At 35.8% G+C, this 19,152-nt stretch overlaps 2 protein-coding genes across 2 annotated transcripts; one reads left to right on the forward strand and one right to left on the reverse strand.

The window, feature by feature from the left end:
• Positions 1 to 181: 181 nt before the first annotated feature.
• Positions 182 to 8,714, reverse strand: LOC143468259 (uncharacterized). Its single transcript, XM_076965356.1, has 12 exons — positions 8,524 to 8,714; positions 8,109 to 8,319; positions 7,791 to 7,897; positions 5,803 to 5,875; positions 5,279 to 5,411; positions 5,007 to 5,172; positions 2,608 to 2,776; positions 2,384 to 2,484; positions 1,590 to 1,661; positions 1,334 to 1,489; positions 1,100 to 1,262; positions 182 to 1,026 (listed from the first exon to the last, which is right to left on the reverse strand). Exons 1-12 carry the CDS (start codon positions 8,626 to 8,628, stop codon positions 902 to 904), a joined length of 1,581 nt encoding a protein of 526 aa, XP_076821471.1. The 5' UTR covers positions 8,629 to 8,714; the 3' UTR covers positions 182 to 901.
• Positions 8,715 to 11,220: 2,506 nt separating this feature from the next.
• Positions 11,221 to 17,040, forward strand: LOC143469450 (uncharacterized). Its single transcript, XM_076967144.1, has 12 exons — positions 11,221 to 13,105; positions 13,464 to 13,674; positions 13,935 to 14,041; positions 14,135 to 14,207; positions 14,298 to 14,427; positions 14,983 to 15,148; positions 15,452 to 15,620; positions 15,812 to 15,912; positions 15,983 to 16,054; positions 16,130 to 16,285; positions 16,598 to 16,760; positions 16,850 to 17,040. The coding sequence occupies exons 1-12, from the start codon at positions 13,004 to 13,006 to the stop codon at positions 16,975 to 16,977; spliced, it is 1,578 nt and encodes a 525-aa protein (XP_076823259.1). The 5' UTR covers positions 11,221 to 13,003; the 3' UTR covers positions 16,978 to 17,040.
• The last annotated feature ends 2,112 nt before the right edge of the window (positions 17,041 to 19,152 follow it).

A 19,152-nucleotide genomic window follows, 5' to 3' on the forward strand; every position in this document is an offset into this window, starting at 1 on the left:
TCCGCAGCAGTCTAACCTGCATACTTGTGTATGCAGTAAAAGCATTGTGGTGATTTGGATGTGAAAAGCCTAAGCCTGGTGCCATCACTATATAGTAACAGGCCTAAGTACGTAATTCAGCAACTTCCTTTTGAAAATAGTGTTGTTTTTTCGTTTTCGTAAATATCCAACGACAAACATCCATAATTATAATCGTTTATTCCGAAAGCAAAGATTGCCAACAATTTTGCAAAAGTGCAAGTTACAAATCGAGGGAATGCTTTACATAACTCCACTTGATATTTCTATCAGTAATATATTATTGCTAATAATAGTGCTGATGTCGTTGGCGAGCACTTACAATAAAATAAACAAGGAAACCCGTACTATTATCTCGCTGTTTTCAACTCGACCTGCATTTGGACAACATTCTATGTCGATATTTCAAGCACTAGAATATGAGTTGCCCAAACACCTTAACCAGCAGAGCTACTTTATCCGAGTAAGCATCAACGGTACTCAGGTGTTCAACGGATTTTATTAGGCAATGATCCGAATGAATATGATCATTTTAGTACTATGTATAAGACTGTAAGGTGTAAAATGGTGTGGGATACTGCAGAAACGTGATGGTTTCGGTCAACAGCGGAAAAGGATTGCAAAACACTTAAAAATATCTTTTAATTTTTATATTAAGATGAAGTACTCGAGTATGTCTATGTTGAGTACTTGGTAAGTTGGTATGCTCCAATAGTACTTGAATGTTTTGTTAAACTACGTACAGTTTTGTTAACTAAACTGGATAATTGTTATAGCTGTTATGTAGCCTGACTGCATGTAGGCTATTTGGGTAAAAAATTCAATTTGGCAAGCAAATTACAAAAATATATCGATTAAGAAACGATTCTTGCCACAGGGTTCTTTATAATTTCGATTTTTGCTCTTCTGCTCTAAGTTCTCGACGCAAAATTTTTCCGCTCAAACTCTTCGGAATGTAACTACGAAAGGCGACACCACCACGCAGCAGTTTGTATGTTGCAACTTTGCCTTGGAAGAATCATAAATTCTCTGTATAATCAACGCCGATTACAAGAACATGGATGTTATGAAAGTTACTAACCTTGCATAAACCTCTGGACTTCTTCAGCAGTAAGCGTCTGATCCTTTTTAACAACAAACGCTTTAGGAACTTCACCAGCTTCTCGATTTGGAATTCCAATCACGGCAACATCAGCTATATTAGGATGTTGCAACAGAACTTCCTCTAATTCCGCTGGAGCTACCTACAGATCACATAGCTAGAATTTATATTTTAATAGTATTTTTTGTTCCAAGACTTGTGGATAAGTTATACCTGAAACCCTTTGTACTTGATGAGTTCTTTTATTCGATCTACGATATAAAAGCAACCAAATTTGTCGTAATGGCCAATATCTCCGGTATGAAACCAACCATCTCCAGTAATGCATTGGGTAGTAGCTTTTGGATTTTTGTAATAACCACGCATGACCTTTAGCAAGTTTAGTATTTATTAATACTTTTAATTGATTTGAACGTCGGTAAAAACATTTCTGTAACAATTAAATCAACATATGTGTCAAAAATCTAACCTGTAAAGTTTTTACACAAATCTCTCCATCTTGGTTTTCACTCAGCTCTTGACCGGTTTTAACGTCGACAATCTAACAACAATTTCGTTTTATTTCAATATACAAACTACAGCTTAACAGTACATTTGTAAAAACGGTATGCAATTGAAAAGTTAAATATCCTTTTCGTCAAAATGATACCATATATGTCATCTACTCTATAAACGGATATTGGAATGTAATAAAAAGGTTCTCACGAGCCCGAGCTTTTAAGTTTAACGTTTGTAAATATACCTGAGCCTAGATCCAACGTATGACGTCATACAAAAAAATAAAGAAATTTGAATTTGAACAAAATTCTTTTACCGTTATACCATGGGCTATGTGCAGATCATACGTCCTTGATCAGACACGATGTCTGAAATGAAAGCATTTAACAAATACAGGAACCTAAACTAGAGACAGATTATGTCATGAACTCGCATATATAAGTTGTAGGTTCTTGAAATAAACGAACCAAACTTCCAACAATTAAGGCAATAACTGTGGACATAATTAACCTTATAGTGATTGAGAGCAAATTTTATAAAGCCAATACGTCTTTTAAGTTGCATTGAAAAGAGTTTCTGTAAACAACATATTTTTTGCTTATTTGCACAAAAAGTTGGGGTAGATCTGGGAGTGAAGTTCAGGTTCATGAGAACACTTAAAAATGATGAAACTCGAGCTCGTATTCGGCATATGCTTAATATTTTCATACATTAGACATTTTTAAGCACACCAAAAAAAAAACAGATCAAACATCAGCCCAAAACCTTCATTAAAACGTTAGGTGCAGGTACTCCGATCGATTCTATAGGTATATGTGTGTCCATGGCAGCAGTGGTTACAACACCACATTCTGTCAAGCCATATCCTGTATAAACAAAACATTCAAATATTTATATATAACATGTCATTTTTTGCAAACTTTTCTGTTTTAACTAAAAGCATTAGTAAAGTCTTTAAAGTTTTTTTTTGAGCAGTATATAAATCATACCTTGAAAAATTTCCACTTTGAGCCGTTTTCGTACCTGGTCAGCTACGTCAGCTGGTAAAGGTGCGGCACCACACAGGATTCGTTTTAGGGACGAAATGTCATATTTGGAAATCAAAGGGCTGTTGAAAATGGCCAGTACCATAGGCGGTACGGCGTTAAACACCGTTACCTACAAACAAAGTTAAACTACAATGAAAATTAATTCAAAAAATTTGCAAGCACATAATTTATGTCCTCAATAAAACTAAGCTTGCATTTAACTTAATTAATAAGGGATTCCTACCTTAATCTTATAACGCTGTAATAAAGCCTAAGCTAACATAATAATCAAAATGCTATAGTTACGTAATGTCAGCAAATTTTTTCAACTTTATCCTATGAGGTTGGCTCGGTGGCAGAACGGTTAGCTGCTTTGCAAAAAAAATGCAAACCGGATTCGATTCCCACTTGCGCTATACCCTTGTAATCCCCTTGAGCACGGTATTAGCGAAGCTTGCTCATATATTCAGTGTTCCTGATGAACAGTTCTGAATCCGGACAATGCGGTATAAAAAATGGGTGTCTATCGAAACTTGAACGAAGACAAGTTCGGTAACCGGGGCTCGAGCGATGAGAAAATAAATTAAATTCAAGCGAAACAACTCTCCTCAGTTCGAGGACAAAAGTTGTGATACTATACCGAAAAATGCCAGGATTCACTAACTAACTCAAATTCTGAAAAACCATCCTCTAATAATAACTTGTATAACTCTAACATAGCTTATATGTATCAAGTTTTCATTTCGACGCTGGTATTTCTTGTGCATACTGTATAGGCTATGTAACCTAACTTTTTCTTAACCAGGAAACTTCCCGCTTGACAGCTAGTCAATTAGCTCTTTGACCTCACTAACTTTTAATTGCATTTTCTTGTATAAAAACATCCATCTTACTTCTATAAAACCCAAACGTAACTGAAATCAACACTCGCCCAGTCGAGCGCAACACCACACCAAAACAAATTCCACGCAATGAGAAAATCAACGTGGAACGCTAAACACCAATTAGGCCCTAGGGCGGACTTGGACAACTATCTAGTTGTCTAATTAGACTAATTAGAGCGAAATGCCGGTAATCTAATTCTAATCTAACTTGTGAAATGTTTCTATGCTCTAATTTTAATTCTAATCTAATTTCTGGTTTTCCTGAAAATGCTTCTTTGTCCGCGGCGTTTTCCAGCAAGTGATACAAGAATATTCCTCGCGCAGGGAAAACCAGTGCCAAGCTGCCATTGCATTGCTTACACCGTACAATCATAGTAGTTATTGTGACGAATACTAGCCATAGTGACATAGTACCTTGTAGTCAGTTACGATATAATGCAGGTTGGCAACGCGGCAATGAATAGAGAGTAGGGTAGAGAGAGTAGAGCTTTACTGAAAGAAGCTTCAATACAGTCGACGAAAGAGCTCCTAAAATGAAAATCTTCCACTAAAGTCGATAGCTGCGAAAGACCTTCTAGTTTCGACCACAACCAGAACAGCAGCTCGTCTAACTCCGAAGAAAAAGAGATGGTTAACACAGGCTTGTTCTCTTTCATGCCGTCAGCTACATCAAGAAAAAAGAGGAAGATTACTTCAGGTCTAACCAAGGAAAATATTCTAAGTGATAAAGTTGAAAGATATTTCGCAGCAGAGCGTAAGAGCATGGATTGTGATGTTTTGAGTAACTGGAAAAGCGAAAATCGTTTTCCTCATCTCAAGGCCGCTGCTCGAGAACTCCTAGGCATGACTGCAACATCAGCTCCATCGGAAAGAGTTTTCAGCCATGCAGGATAACTGTATAGTGCGAAACGAGCCAAGCTTGGTGTACAGACATTTGTCATTCTCATGCTTATGAGAATGAACTCTGATTTGATATGAACTGAACTTGATTTTTGTTCTATTTCTTTCTAATTCGGAATTTAATTCAATTTCCAAGTTTTTGCGAATTCAGTAATTCTAATTCTAATCTAATTTGGAAAAAACTGTGTAGCTATAATTCTAATTCTAATCTAATTTGGAAAAGCTGAAAATTTTCTAGTTGTCCAACTCTGCCCTAGGGGCCGCGATGTGAGACGTCACAAAAGATCGACCAAAAACACGTGTACAAATAAATAAGTAAAATACAGCAGCACGTGAGCAAACCTAAAACCTGACAAGCATGCACACAAAAGACATAACGCGAACAAAAACAGGAGCTGACCCACACATTTAACCAAATCAAAATATAAGAGTGGTGTAAAAAAACAATACGATGGCTATAAAACGGGTGCATAAATATAATCCCGTGACATATATAGTGCCATAATTGCGGGTGCATGTATACCAACGAGTTTCCTTTTTTATCTATGATATATAATCTATATACTGTATAGATACCTTGTGCTTTTGGACGCTCGAGAAAAACGATTCCAAACTAAATCGTTTTTCAATTACAACTTTAGACCCTTGAAGCAGACCCAGAAATGGAAGCATGATACCATAAATATGGAACATTGGCACGACCAGATAAATGACATCGCGTTGGAAACTTCGGAAAGAGACTCTGCATAATAAAATGTACTGTAATTAAACACATGCTACAGCTGTTGGTTCAAGTGTATAATGTTGAACTGCCATGGTGGTCATTTAAACCAAACTAAACTCCTCACCGGGATATGGTGATCATAGCGATTATATTTTGCTGAGTGAGCATTACACCTTTCGGCATGCCAGTTGTGCCACTGGAGTAAGGAAGAAAGGCGAGGTCTTCCGAAGGATTTACTGATACGTCGTGTGGATAGTCTAATCAAATATTAGTTATGTATAAGCCAATCGAAAAACATATACATGGTTGTAGAAGTCCAATACTCATTTTTATGTAAGAATCCCTTCATAAAATAAATCGTAGAAAACTCAGGTCCAATCTTAAATTAAAAAAAACTTTTGCATAAAAGTGGCTTTCACCACCAGGCCTTATAGGCCCTTCGATGAACTTTGATTAAAACTTTATTTATTGCAAAACTTAACTAAAGCCTGAGTCACTACAAGCCCGATGCAAATTGTCAAATGAAAAATGAATGTATTGGCAGACTAAAAAACAAACCTGACGAAAAATGTATGTAACTACACAAAGCGCTGCTTTAATTTAAAAACAACGTAGGCCTACGACATAATTTCTATAACATGTACGCACCTGCCATGTTAGCTCGTCCAATAAGATCGTGAACCGATTCACACTGCGAACATGACTCCACAGAAAATATATGCTAAAACATACAAATGTTTGTCTTGAAAAAGTTATTTTATTTTTTAAAACGGTAATATAACCCAAAGCTGTTATACTACTATAATGAGTAATACTATAATACTAATACTATTAATTATGGTATACACCTGATGAAGCAAACTTACTCTTTCGAAAGCTCGTGTAGAAGAATTATAAATTAAAAATAAAAGCCAAACCTATAGAGTTCCATCTTGTATTCTGTTTTTATATTTTATTATATACTGGTTAACTCGGTTCAGTCACCATTAGGTTCTTATACCATAATGAGTTAACAATTTGTATGGTTTAACAATTTCGATAAACGCAATCAGAAACTATCATTTAACGGTAAATTAAATTATTACTTTAATTACAAGCAAACGAGTTTTGAATGAACATACTGTATATTTGTCCTTATTGAGTAGCCTAACCTGGAAGGAAAAGATAAATACAGTAAGTATAAATGAACGGTCAATATAATGTATTTAGTTCACATAAATCATTGTGTAGAAATAATTTTTTTTTACAGTGAGTCAAAACAACGACAGAACAGAGATGTTACTGTAATATAACAGTAGTGATATAGTTAGTATGATATAGTAATAGCTTTTGTATAGAAGTACGATTATTTGGAAAGGAAAGGTGAGGATCGAGGCTGTTAATAGCGATTGTGAGCTTGGATTACTGATTTGTAAGAAAAACCATCCAATCTGCTTTGCTCAATGGTCCTTGATCGTAAAAGGGGGTGATTTTTGCCAATGTAGTTGGTATCCATTTCACATGAACATGAAAAACTGCCGTACAACATTCGGCACAAAGTTTCTAGGTAGGCTGTACAAGATCTGTTGTTGAAGTAGTTCACATTGAACTGTGGGTATAGGCTAAAGTTTAGCTAAACACATTGTCATAAGTTAACTTTTAACTTTTTGCTTTTAAGTTGCTCATTGTTGTATTTTCAGGAACGTTTGGGAGCGTCGGGTTTATTTTCGCTGGTGCTGTTGTTAGCGCTAACATTTTGATGACAAGAATGAAACAACAGGTTGATGAAATATTTGCCTGTGGTAGATGTTTTAGAAATAAAAGGTTGATTTATAAATTATAAAGTGTATTTGTTGAACATCTGGCCCATGTATGATTAGTTAAGTATAAGCAGCAGGTCATTTCCAACTTGCTTGGCGCGTATACGTTTTCGGTTTAAAGTTGTAGTTTTTTCAAGGTCCATCAATTCGCTTGTATACAGTATTTTGTCTCTATAGTATAAACTTAAAGGAACCACGGATAGCAATTTCCAGACATACATACATTCGTGTCAAACGGAGAGGCGATTGCTGCCATTATTACCGGAGATATGACCAGCAATGATCGTAATAGTTTCTTTTAAAGGGACTTTGGTTAATTATTATTATTATGTATTGAAAAATAAAAGATAAAAAAGGGCTGTTCAAAGTGCGGTCAGCGGGCCAAAAACAGTCTTCACGAAAATTGTTTGTAGCCCTTAACCAGTCTTGCAATTAAGGTTGATGTAATTGAATCTTAATTTTTTGCAAGGATAGGCGTTTACTTCAACTTGGCTTCCCAGTTCGAACTGTCAAAAAGTCAGGAAATAAATATTTTGTCAGATTTGATAAGCTAAGGTTTACAACCAAGAATTTTATAACAGAAAGGTGAAGAATAACAGTTTGCAGCCCGCCAAGCCACAAGAATTGATAGTGTAATGTGAGCATGTGACCTAGTGTCCTAGTTAGCATTATACACAAAAACTTTGGACATTACAGTTGGGATAAAGCAATGTAAGTAGGCTACTGCGCAGTAAAGAAAACAATTTGTACAAGACGCGGCTGTATATAGAAGTAAACACAAGCAAAGTAAACATACCTATATAACGCTAATCTCAAAGATTAATGTTTAACTTTTACCTGCACAGAGTTGATGCCTTTAACAATTTCTCTCATTGCACCGCATTCTCCAGCATCAACAAATATCATTTTCGGAAGGGAATGTTGAAATTGTCGCCGAATTTCGTCTTAAGAAAATATTTAAATTTCATAAAATCATAATTTTAATATGCAGTGAGTTGAAGTTTCCCTCAAACAACAACTTAAGCGGCCAAAATCGCTAAAGTTTTTATGTTGTATTTCGCCACCACAAGCTTTCCAAAGACGATGGCAATTATTTTTCTATAATTAAGAAACTACGATGTCATAAAAGCTACGATCAGCGTGTTATAAACATACCACGAGTGTAATGAGGGTTGCAAGTTGTAACTGCAGCTCCGCATGCAACAGACGCGACTACGATCAGTGGAAACTCTATACAGTTGGCAAAAGAAGTTGCTATCACATCGCCCTTGTTTAACCCGAGGCTTGCCAACGTGCTCGCCAATCTCACTCCCTTTTCTCGAATTTGCTTGTATGTGAAGAATTTTGAACTGTCAGCACTATCCACCTGTACATTTAGGAATAATGTTCATTAATGTAATTCTTTAATTTTACGAGTTATAATCCCTTTAAAAGCGCATCCAACTTACAGATAATTACAGAGAGGTGTTTTAGTCGATTTATGTAAAGCATCTATGTAGGCCACATTATAATTAATCATATTCTGATCAAGTTCTACTGTTGAGGACTAGATAAACTTATAAATTGTTACCAATGCTACATCGTTGTCCTGTTGGCGCCCTAATCCGTCCAAAAGATATTCAATCAAAGAAACTTTAGGTATTACAACATCAGGTAAAGGTCCTCTGATCACCATGCTGATTCTAACCTACAGTATATCTGCACAAGTACACAACAAACTTATCAATCCTACCGCTGTGCTTGCTTCAATGAAGTGATCCAAAGTGATGAAGCAGCGCCGATACCAGACCAAACATGACGTTAATTATTACTTAAGAATGACATGCTAAGTTATGAGAGTATGTCATTAGCTACAATGAAGAACTATAATAGTAGAATTATATACATTAATAGCGCGAAAATAATAAACATTCGCTAAATATCCGGTCTTTAGTCGCTTGCTAATAACTTGCGTTGTAATATTTTTGGAATAAATATGGTTTAAGTAGATTGTATTAGGTATACAGTATTACGGTTCACTTCACTTTTAAAATGCTACAATTGTCTGAAGTACGAAGTCTGGTTTAATTCTACGACTTTGTAATTACCGGTATAAGGAGGTCATTTTAAAATTTCATCCTACCTCAAATACAGGCTACAATCAAACTGTAGAATATAGCATTGCAATCAGCTTTCACCGCAAAGACTAGTTTTGCAAAGTAGCTCTGAAAAGTGCTGTAATGCAAACAGCACAATCATTTCCCGTTTTCGCTTCCTTACATTTCATATAGTTTTAGGCTCAAGGTACTATAGTGGTGTTACAGGGGAAGGCTTACTATTTTTCACCCAAAGTGACAATTTCAACGTAAGTAGATCACGGCCGCTGTAGATTAAGGTTTGCGTTATTCCAAACTAAAGCAAGTTCTTAACAAAACCATGTAATGTAACGTTTGATCGTATGATTTTGAAATCTTTGACATAGTGCTATGTTGGTAGACAGGACAGTAAAACTATAGAATACTATAATAAAAAGCTTAGGTGTGGTTGAATGTCATAACATTATCCCGATATATAGAGATATATAGAGGGGCATTGTTATTAGTAAGTTATGCTATGGATAAACATGAAACTGACAATTGCAAACGACCTATTGTTATTATCTTAGAGAATTATTATTATTATTATTACTACTTATTAACTTATTACCTGTTATTACTTATTACTTATTCACCATTGAAACCGTTATGACATACAATTTTGGTTGAAATAGATTAAACTAAAGCGATTCCCAAACTTTTTCTCTAGGCGTCCAATACAAAATCTATGAACACTCATGGCGCCCTAGCCAACCCAAACTTTGCAGGAAAACTATTTCGAACGACTGCCTCAATCTGAGCTGATGACTGCATTTAACACAAATAGAATTAGACGGCACCATATGAAGTGGAATTCTTGTGAATGACTGATGTTACTTTTCTTTTTGTTTCCTAGTTTGTATTTATTATTTTCAGATTTAAAAATTAATAAACTGTGTCTAGAAATATTTGGCAACTGTAATTATCACCGATTTTAATGAATCAAGTTTAATGGACAGTATAGAATAATTTATGGAGTTTACTGCCTCGTAACCTTGTAACCAATTAATTATATTTGCATTTTTATATAGCCTATGCTAGTAAAACTATAAACACAACTTTTTTGCATTGCCCCTGGCAAAGTCAAGTGGCTCTCCAGGACGCATGGCGGCTCAGTTTAAGAACCGGATTCAAGTACTGTACAACTATATCTAGTCACAAGTCCTTTTAATATACCTAATAGAAACATTTTTCTGCAAGTGACTTTTGAAATCGGTTTTGATTTTCTCAACCCAATGCTCTGCACCTGTCATAGATCATTGAAAGAAGCGTACCTAGTACGCTTTGTATTAGCTTTATCTATCAAAAACTCCTTATAGGCCTAGCATAACCTACAGAAGCAGGTTTATTTATATTAGCGTAGGTGCTATTGAAAGTTTCTCCGGTCAGACATTTTGTGCAACATAGTCTATAACCCGAAACTCTATAAATTACTAAGTATACATGCGGTAAGAATGAAGCTTCAACCATTTGATTCCCCTGCGCTAACTGCGGTGTTAGCCAGCCCTTGCATCTGTGCAACGTTTCAAAGTTTTCACTACTGGCAAGTGGTTAGCAACTAACCATACTTTGTATGTAGCCTACAGCCTTCTATGATTTTTATGCTTGCCCAGAAGCAACTTTTGTCGCAAAGCCTCGAAATGAAATCACATCGAAGAAATTAGTTTTTTTCTTCTTCAGTGAAATGTTAAAATCAAGATGCTGATTTAGCTTGACACAAAGTTCAAGTTAAACCATTGAATCAAGGCCTACCATATGTCTTCTTTTAGGAAGATTTGTCCTCTTTTCTAAAGAAAAGTGAATGGTCCTCCGAGGACGCTCAAAAATGCCCAAATGTCCTCTTTTTTCGCATTTCGAGTTAGTTGCTTATACTTTCAACATGACGTTTAGGCGAGACGTTGTATTTATTTCCAAAAAATTACTGTAGCCATGAAACATGCTGAATTGCTGGTTTAAAAAAGGTTTTCCAACAAATTGCCCTACCAGCCCTACCTTCTTGATTGTTATTGCAAACATTGTTCGACGTTCTCTGTAACGTTTGGGCCTTTTTCCATGCGAGGATCTGTCGCAATTTTTCTGGCGCAAGTTCGAACTTAACAGACCGTAACGAAAGTATCGCTAGTGGTCTCGACAAGTTCGTGGTTTTACAAGCGCGCATGTTGAGTTAAGTTCGAACTTGGGGTCTGTTAAGTTCAAACTTGCGCCAGAAAAATTGCAACAGAACCTCACATGTAAAAAAGCCCATTAATAAAGCAAAGGTGTGAGTTTTGTAGGCCTAGCCTACGATTAGTGTTACTGTATGGTAGGCTATGTTCAAAATTTCTTACAGAAGCTTGTCTAGTTAGGCTATAGCATACAGGTAGTTCTCAGCAGATGCTTTCATTTTTCTGTATTATTCTTTAAATTTAGACAACCATAAAGCAAAACAAGCTATAAATTATAATGCCGAAGAGGAAAACTCTGTTTACTGATGAGCTACGCCAGAAGTATCCTTGTTTCAGAAAAGGACGTAGTAATTTCGAAGCTGAATGCATTACTTGTGGATATGGCACGTTTATTTTTGTGGCAAACAAAGGTAGTGTTAGCCTCGATGACCATATTAAAACCACGAAGCATAAGCAGGCTATTAGAGGTGAAAATAAAGGCATTGATATGAATGCGCAGTATTTTACCAATGCCTTGTTGTGATATAATCCATAGAGTTATATAAAATCCCTCTGTCATAATTATTCCACTGGCGATATGATAACTCAGATTAACATTACTGTACAACAAACATTAAAACATTGAGATTAAAGTCAAGAAAGAATGGATATTATGAAAAACAATTGTTTTGCGATTGTTTCAACCAGAAGAAGAAAATAAAGCTTCAGCTGAATATTGAAAATATTTCGTAGCATAAATTCGATAGTTGCAAAGATTACGCTACAATAATAACGAATTCCTTCATATACAGCTATACTATATAACAGTTTGAGCCTATTGGTCTAACTTGATTGTCTGATATTGAAAACGAATATCAAAGTATATAGATCAAATAGTAGTCTATCACAATAATACGCGCGATCGTAAAATAGCTCACAATTTTCTTTTGCAACTAATTTGTACGTTGTGTTTACAATATGGTTACATTTTATAAATAACGGTTAAATTTTTCAACTAACGGACTCCGTATTTTTGAAAAATTATTATCATTAAAAAAGGTTTTTAACGAAGAATACAAAGGTAGGCTATATATGGATTAGTTTTTAGGCTTCGATCGTCGGTGTTTATCTTATCACGCGTTATTTATAAGTGTTGAAAATTTATGATCAATGAAGTAAAACATGCATCAAAAGCTATATCTTACCTGCTAAAAAAAGTATGCGTTAGTATACTATATACAGTATAAGTTGTTCAATTACAAAACAGCCACGAACATTGCAAAAATATTATTTGGTGAAAACAACAAACACAGATTTCTAGATATCCCTGGACGAAAACCAACCGGGCAAAGTTTTAATTCTGTGGCGGAATTAATATTGTACAATACTATATGAATAGCGGCTTTATGTAACATATACAGTCATCAAAGACCTGGCGTCATACCAACACATGATAATCTATTGTAAGCAAAGCGACAACAGCTGCGATCAGCTTCGAAAAATTTTTAGCCTGGGTGTGGTTATACAGTACATTATGACCATAAAGTTAGATTTGCTATTTGGTATCCTATTTGACACACAGCAATTATTTTACACATTATCTATGCATCTGTTGTACGTTTATACACGGGTTATACTTCGCGCCAATGCAAACAGCAACTTTTCGACAGTATAACCATATAGAAGTCAATCATTAACTTTTCTCTAGTCTATGGACTGTAGTCAGAAAATTCCTGAACTACTTTGTAGTGTATGACTTAGGGAGCAAGCAAAGTTCCATTTGCAATTCAGAATGGTTCTTCGGAGTCATTTGCCTGACCTTGCTATTCCTGACAAGAGTTTGCATGACTATTTGCTTCAATGTTTGCAAGCTCATGGCGACAGAGTTGCTGTAGTAAGTATAAAAGTGTAATTGTGAGCTCGAAAAAATTGCAAAACTAAGTCATCTGTTGTTGCTGCTTATAGCCTACGCTGAGCCTTTAGGTTTTAACGCAAAAGCTATAAAAAAGAAATAACTTTTTTCCAGTAAAAGTTTAGTTCAGTCATAATGTCATATATAGAGTCAAATCGTTGTTTCAGAATATACATTATGTATATTCCCGTATAATTGACTCGAAACGGTATGAAATGTGCTTCGTGCATCATTACACTTACAGTCGAATACTGAAGCATGACTCTCCAAGTTGTCCTTGCAATTTGAATTCGATTCTGCGTAAATTTAACTCTAACAAACATTAAGTTTCGTATTTTAGCTCAATGCTGGTGACAACAAGGAATCATTTACGTTCAAACAAATCCGGGATTGTGCTGTAAAGTGCGCATGCGCATTATACGATCTGGGTATCGGGAAAGGTGACATCATAGCAACATGCATGACGAACTGCGTCGAATATGTTTTTGTAATGATTGGAGCCTCTGCATGCGGAGCTGCAGTTACAACTTGCAACCCAAGTTATACTGAAGGTAAATTAGCTAATTATACCAAACAGGGACCTCGTTTCACGGGGGCAGGAGGGCATTTCCCCCCAACTTTTGAACAATTACCATAGTTTATCACAATTGGAACTGTTTTCTGTAACTGCCAATGATTTTTAAACCAAGTTTGTCCCTCCAAAGTTTTATAGCAAACTAGATATACCAAACAAACATGGGCAACTCTCGTCAAACTGTTTGCTGGATTTCACACTGGTGTTCATATCATTATTATCATCTATTTTCTGCAGTGGAAATAATTCGACAGTTTCAGAATTCTCAGCCCAAAATGGTATTTGTGGATGCATGTGACTACAACAAAATGGTGAAAGTGTCTCATAGCGTTGGATCGATTAAGGTGAGTAATCTGGAGTTCTTATTACACTGTAATAACAATTAAGTAATACAGTGTATATAAGCATAGCGATTTCATCCATTTAATCTAAAACAGGATATAATATCTGCGGAAAGAACATCGATTTGTAAAACAATATACGACTTGATTGATGGCGCCGTCGAAAAAAGTAAGCAGAAACAAGATGAATTAAGGTAACAATTGGAATTTTCAATGGAACTGCTAATACATTTTCTGTTACATTTTCATGTTCGGTTAGACTTTCCTTATCAAGTTGAAGTAAATCCTGACGATACAGTGATGATGCCTTACTCCAGTGGTACTACAGGTTTATCCAAAGGTGTTATGATCACTCAGAGAAATCTTGTTTCCATCATCGAGTTAGGCAGGTATATTTTGAAACAAAATAAAAATTGATATTGACAGACCCATGATTTCATCAATGTATGGAACAAGTAAAAATACTAGAAAAATGAGGTAACACTATTTTATTAACCCAAGCTTAAGCTTGCTTTGTCAGGCTCGGTGTCTTGATCCTGCTGCCATTTTTTACTATCTTCGTTACAATTGACGAAGCAAGCTCAATTTTGCGAAAGCTTGTGTTAGTAACTAAAATTGAACTTGTTATGTGGAATATGCTACTCCTTTTCGTTTTATTGCTTTCGATATTGCAAAATCATTAATAGTAAAGCATGCCTTAGGGCTTAGGCTACACTTATATTACAAAAATGATATATGAAACATATATGTTATAAAGGAAGATTTATTTAATATTCTGGCATTAAACCCTAAATTAGATCTGAATCGGGTATGATAACCGTACTCAACAAAAATTAGTCAATTTATTAGAGAATATCCTCAAGACACTTCGTTATACATGAGATGAAATTATTGTTTTTCTTAGTTCGGTCTGCTATTGATTTACATATGGTAACATTTTGTAGGGTATCCGTTGGAAACTCCAGGGCAGATACTCAGTACCTTGTGCTTCCCATGTTTCATATTTATGGAGGAATGGTTACTTTGTTATCTTTAGTTACCGGTTCGAAAACCATTTTGGAGAAAAGATTTACAGTGGACAGTTTTTTTCACAGCGTGCAGGAGCATAAGGTTTATAAAGGAACAAAAAATTTTCTTATTGTTTATCACATATTTTCAAGAGCTTAGTGTGGAGTCATTACATACAGCACTTTCTTAAGTTATTTAGTTATCATTTAATCAGTTGCATCAGCCAACATGCAATAAAAACAAAACTGACAAGAAAAAATCGGATGCATTACTAAGTGCTTTAATCAAATGGAAAAATTTTTTTCGACATACAATATGGTTTTTAATACAAAACCACTCGCCTTCACCATTCCTATAAGGTACCGGAGACGGGTATTGAAAATTATTCTATTTTAACTTTTTCAGATAAATTTTCTTTATGCTGTTCCCCCAATGATCCTTTCCATATGTAACAGTCCTCAGCTATCCCACTACGACATATCTTCTCTTTCAAGAATAATTAGTGGAGCAGCGCCGCTACCAGATGGTGTGGCCAAGCAAGTCATGAAAAAACTAAACGTGCGTTTGTATCAAGGTGAGTTACAAACGGCTATGTGCAACTGTAGCTTATACACGATTTCTGAATTACTTTCTTCGTCGCAATTACGAAAAGGTAATGTTTTAAAAGATTACTATAATGTCCAACATCGTTTACCAGGCAGAAATGACTCATTGCGATTCTCATATTTCTAAAAATGCTTTAATATAGTTTGTTTTATTTGGCAGGCTGGGGTTTAACAGAGGCCGTTCCGCTAGTCGTGTCATCGCTTGATGTTAACATTCCAATTCAATCCGTTGGATATGCTTCTCCAAATACATTAATTAAGGTCAAACTTTGTTGATTAATTATCTTAATTATTGTGTGATAAAGTTAACGCTACTCTGTGATTCCCAAAGGTAACGGATCCAAACACTGGCAAGGAGCTTGGTTCGTATAAAGAAGGCGAAATTTGTGTAAAAGGTCCCCAGGTATTAAAGTAAGCTCATAACTAAACGTTGCGATTGTTATATTTTCATTACTTTGTAACTAAATGCAAAATACAGGTGATGAAAGGCTATTACAAGGCAGAAGCTGCCACGAAACGATCCTTCGACTCTGACGGTTGGTTTCGTACCGGGGATATCGGCTACTATGACAAGTATGAATACTTGTTTGTCGTTGATCGCTTGAAGGAATTGATCAAATACAAAGGATTTCAGGTTTGCGATTATGGCAACATAGTTTGGCTTCAGACCAGGGGTTCCCAACTGGGGGTACGAGATTGAACATCAAGGGGTACGAAGATCCTTGGGCCACAAATTATGATTTTTGCATTTTTGTGTGAAATACCGGTTTAACGTTTAATTGAGCTATAAATTTAGCAAAATATATATGAAAAATTCCATCAGAATTTTTTTGGGGGTACGAAGAATGCTCTGACCTGACAAGGGGGTACGAGCAGCAAAAAAGGTTGGGAACCCCTGCTTTAGACCAAAGCTAAATTTAATTGTACAACTTTTGAATATACTTAGGTTGCTCCGGCCGAGTTAGAAGAGCTTCTTTTACGTCATCCGAAAATCTCTGACGTGGCCGTCATTGGAGTCCCCGATATTGAAGCCGGAGAAGTTCCCAAAGCGTTTGTGGTGGCCACAGATCCTCATCTGAGCAAAATTGACATACATGCGTTTGTGAACGGTAACTATAACCGCAGATGTGAAGTGAATGCTTTTATTGTGTTTCAATTGAAGTCAATTTAACTAATACAAAACTTGTGCTTCAAATAGGAAAAGTATCATCCTACAAGCAACTTAGAGGAGGGATCGAATTTCGTAGTTTCATTCCCAAAAGTGCGAGTGGGAAGATTCTGAGAAGGGAGTTACGAGATGAAGAGAGAAGAAAATCTAAACTTTAAATATCAATCGTCGGATACTTTGTTGAAAGTGATTAATCGATCAAAATAATTCACTAGACCAAGTATACGAAGATTGTGTGTCGCGCGTTTGGGGAGACAGGGCTTCCATCGGTTTCAACTCAAAAATAAGGACGACTAGGAAAAGAAAGACGAATACCACCTTAAACAGTGCACAACAGGAGAAAGCAACCAATGTTCCTAAAAAAAAAAAAAACGATACACTATCTGCATGTTCTTAACTTTGGTATCTCTTTGGTACAAAATGGTATACTAAAGGTGTCAGAATGTCCAAAATACGAACCTCTGCCCTAAAAATAAGGACGAAAATGAAAATAAGGACGTTTCTTAGAAAAAAAGGACAAAAATATTTTCCAAGACACAGACCTTTAAAATAAGGACAAATCTTAGAAATAAGGACGGTATGGCAACCCTACATATCACGTGGTTTTGCGGTGTAGCAGCTAGAAAGTTACAAAAAAGTGTAAACTATGGTCAGTTGTGCGAGGTGTAACACTAATAGGACGACAGAGCTACTCAGCAGCGCTCGTTGAACAAAAGCAACGCTCAGCTCGTTCGTCGATCAGAAAATGAGCGTATTCGCACTCACGCTCACATTCTTGAATAAAAGAAATGGGCGTGCTTACGCTCATGGTAGTTGAATCAATGCCACTGTTTCCATGCATTTTCACGTTGTGCTGCTGAACTTATTTCGAACTGTTATTTATCATTATTACATTCGACAGCTCTTAGATTTCCATGGACAGAGCAAGTAGATTACTTAAACAGTGATAGTGAATTATTATTCATCTAGAAAAGCTTGTTCAAATTATTTTTCAGGCATCGGGCACTTGATGGGTTCATCCTGTTTAAGCTTTTGCTCGTTCTACTTTTGTAAAAAGTACGATGTTTTTTACGTAACGCTTATCTGGTAGATTGAAGAAAGTACGCAGCGTAAATGCCCGCTAATAGTATAAAGTTGTAAGTCGGGCTGGGTTAGGGTTTGAGTTTTAACAAAAATTCGGGCTACAATTGGGCCTGAATTTATACTCAGACTCTGCCGCATTTGCGTAGTAATATGACTTTTTTTATACACGAAGGTGCATGCACCCAGGAGAGTGCTAAAAACTTCTCGCAGAACGCAAAGCGCAACTTAGAATAGAATGACAGACAAAGAATGGCATCAAAAGATGATTTTGGTTCATTCCACAAATTATACTTTTGGGCTTAATTTGGGCTTCAAATAAACTTTCGGTTTCAAGTTAACAATATAAGACTCGTTTACAACCCTGTAACAATAGGTAACCACGCGATTATAATGTTTGCAGCACCAGTTATGTGAGTGCAGTCAAAATTTTGTAAAATCTGACAAACACATCATTTTTCCAACACTTCAAACTAAGAGTCACATTTCTTATGTTGTTTTCGTAAAAGCTAAAACATAATATCTTTTAACAAAAAACTGGAGAGGTTTTACAAATTATAGAAAATAAAATGACACACTTTTTCGTTTGCAAACTTGCAAAAGTGTTATATAACTTAGTAAAATAATAAGTATAATAATAATAATGTCAGCCAACATAACACCGAGTTAAATATAAAACGTTAATTTTGCTTGTGGCTGACATAAACTTCATTGGTAAAGGCGAACGTCCCATCGACCGCAGCTCTATACGGCCTATATAGCCTCTACTTACATCGAAATAGGTCAGGTCATTGTCTTTGCTTTTACCCCATCATCAGGTGACAAATAGTCTCAAAACAGTCAAAATTGTGAAGATTTATCGACTGCAAACGCGTTCACAGCATTTCTGTGACAAGCAAATTTGCGCGTGCGGAGGACAAAAAATGCGAGCTCGATCTCAAGTGAGCGCTCAATTGAGAAAAGTCATCACTTTATCAGCACTTTCATAACGCATTTTTAACGAACAAAAAGCTACACTAAACAATAAACATGTTGTAAAAGCATTAGTAATATCATTTTTTAACCTATAACAGCCCTTTAGAACATAAAAGGTATAAGGCTATGTTGCCACTAGGCACTAATCGTAATTATCATTTGATGCCAACATAATTGCATATCTTATAATCCAACACTAAATTGAAACGTCAGCTACCAGTGTTCTTCAGCGTTGTGACTCTGCTGTGTTGTTTGTTTTGCGCATTATACATGTAACT

This window comes from Clavelina lepadiformis, chromosome 8, assembly GCF_947623445.1.
Source record: "Clavelina lepadiformis chromosome 8, kaClaLepa1.1, whole genome shotgun sequence".
Lineage (NCBI taxonomy): Eukaryota > Metazoa > Chordata > Ascidiacea > Aplousobranchia > Clavelinidae > Clavelina > Clavelina lepadiformis.

Excerpts from the sequence above, each read along its gene's own strand:
- LOC143468259 (XM_076965356.1), bottom strand. The coding sequence starts at position 8,628 with ATGGTGATCAGAGGACCTTTACCTGATGTTGTAATACCTAAAGTTTCT. Across the intron at positions 2,777-5,006 it reads CGAGCGTCCAAAAGCACAAG|GTAACGGTGTTTAACGCCGT; the intron begins GTATCTATACAG and ends CTTTGTTTGTAG. Across the intron at positions 2,485-2,607 it reads CAAAGTGGAAATTTTTCAAG|GATATGGCTTGACAGAATGT; the intron begins GTATGATTTATA and ends TTGTTTATACAG.
- LOC143469450 (XM_076967144.1), top strand. The coding sequence starts at position 13,004 with ATGGTTCTTCGGAGTCATTTGCCTGACCTTGCTATTCCTGACAAGAGT. Across the intron at positions 15,149-15,451 it reads ACAGCGTGCAGGAGCATAAG|ATAAATTTTCTTTATGCTGT; the intron begins GTTTATAAAGGA and ends TAACTTTTTCAG. Across the intron at positions 16,286-16,597 it reads TCAAATACAAAGGATTTCAG|GTTGCTCCGGCCGAGTTAGA; the intron begins GTTTGCGATTAT and ends GAATATACTTAG.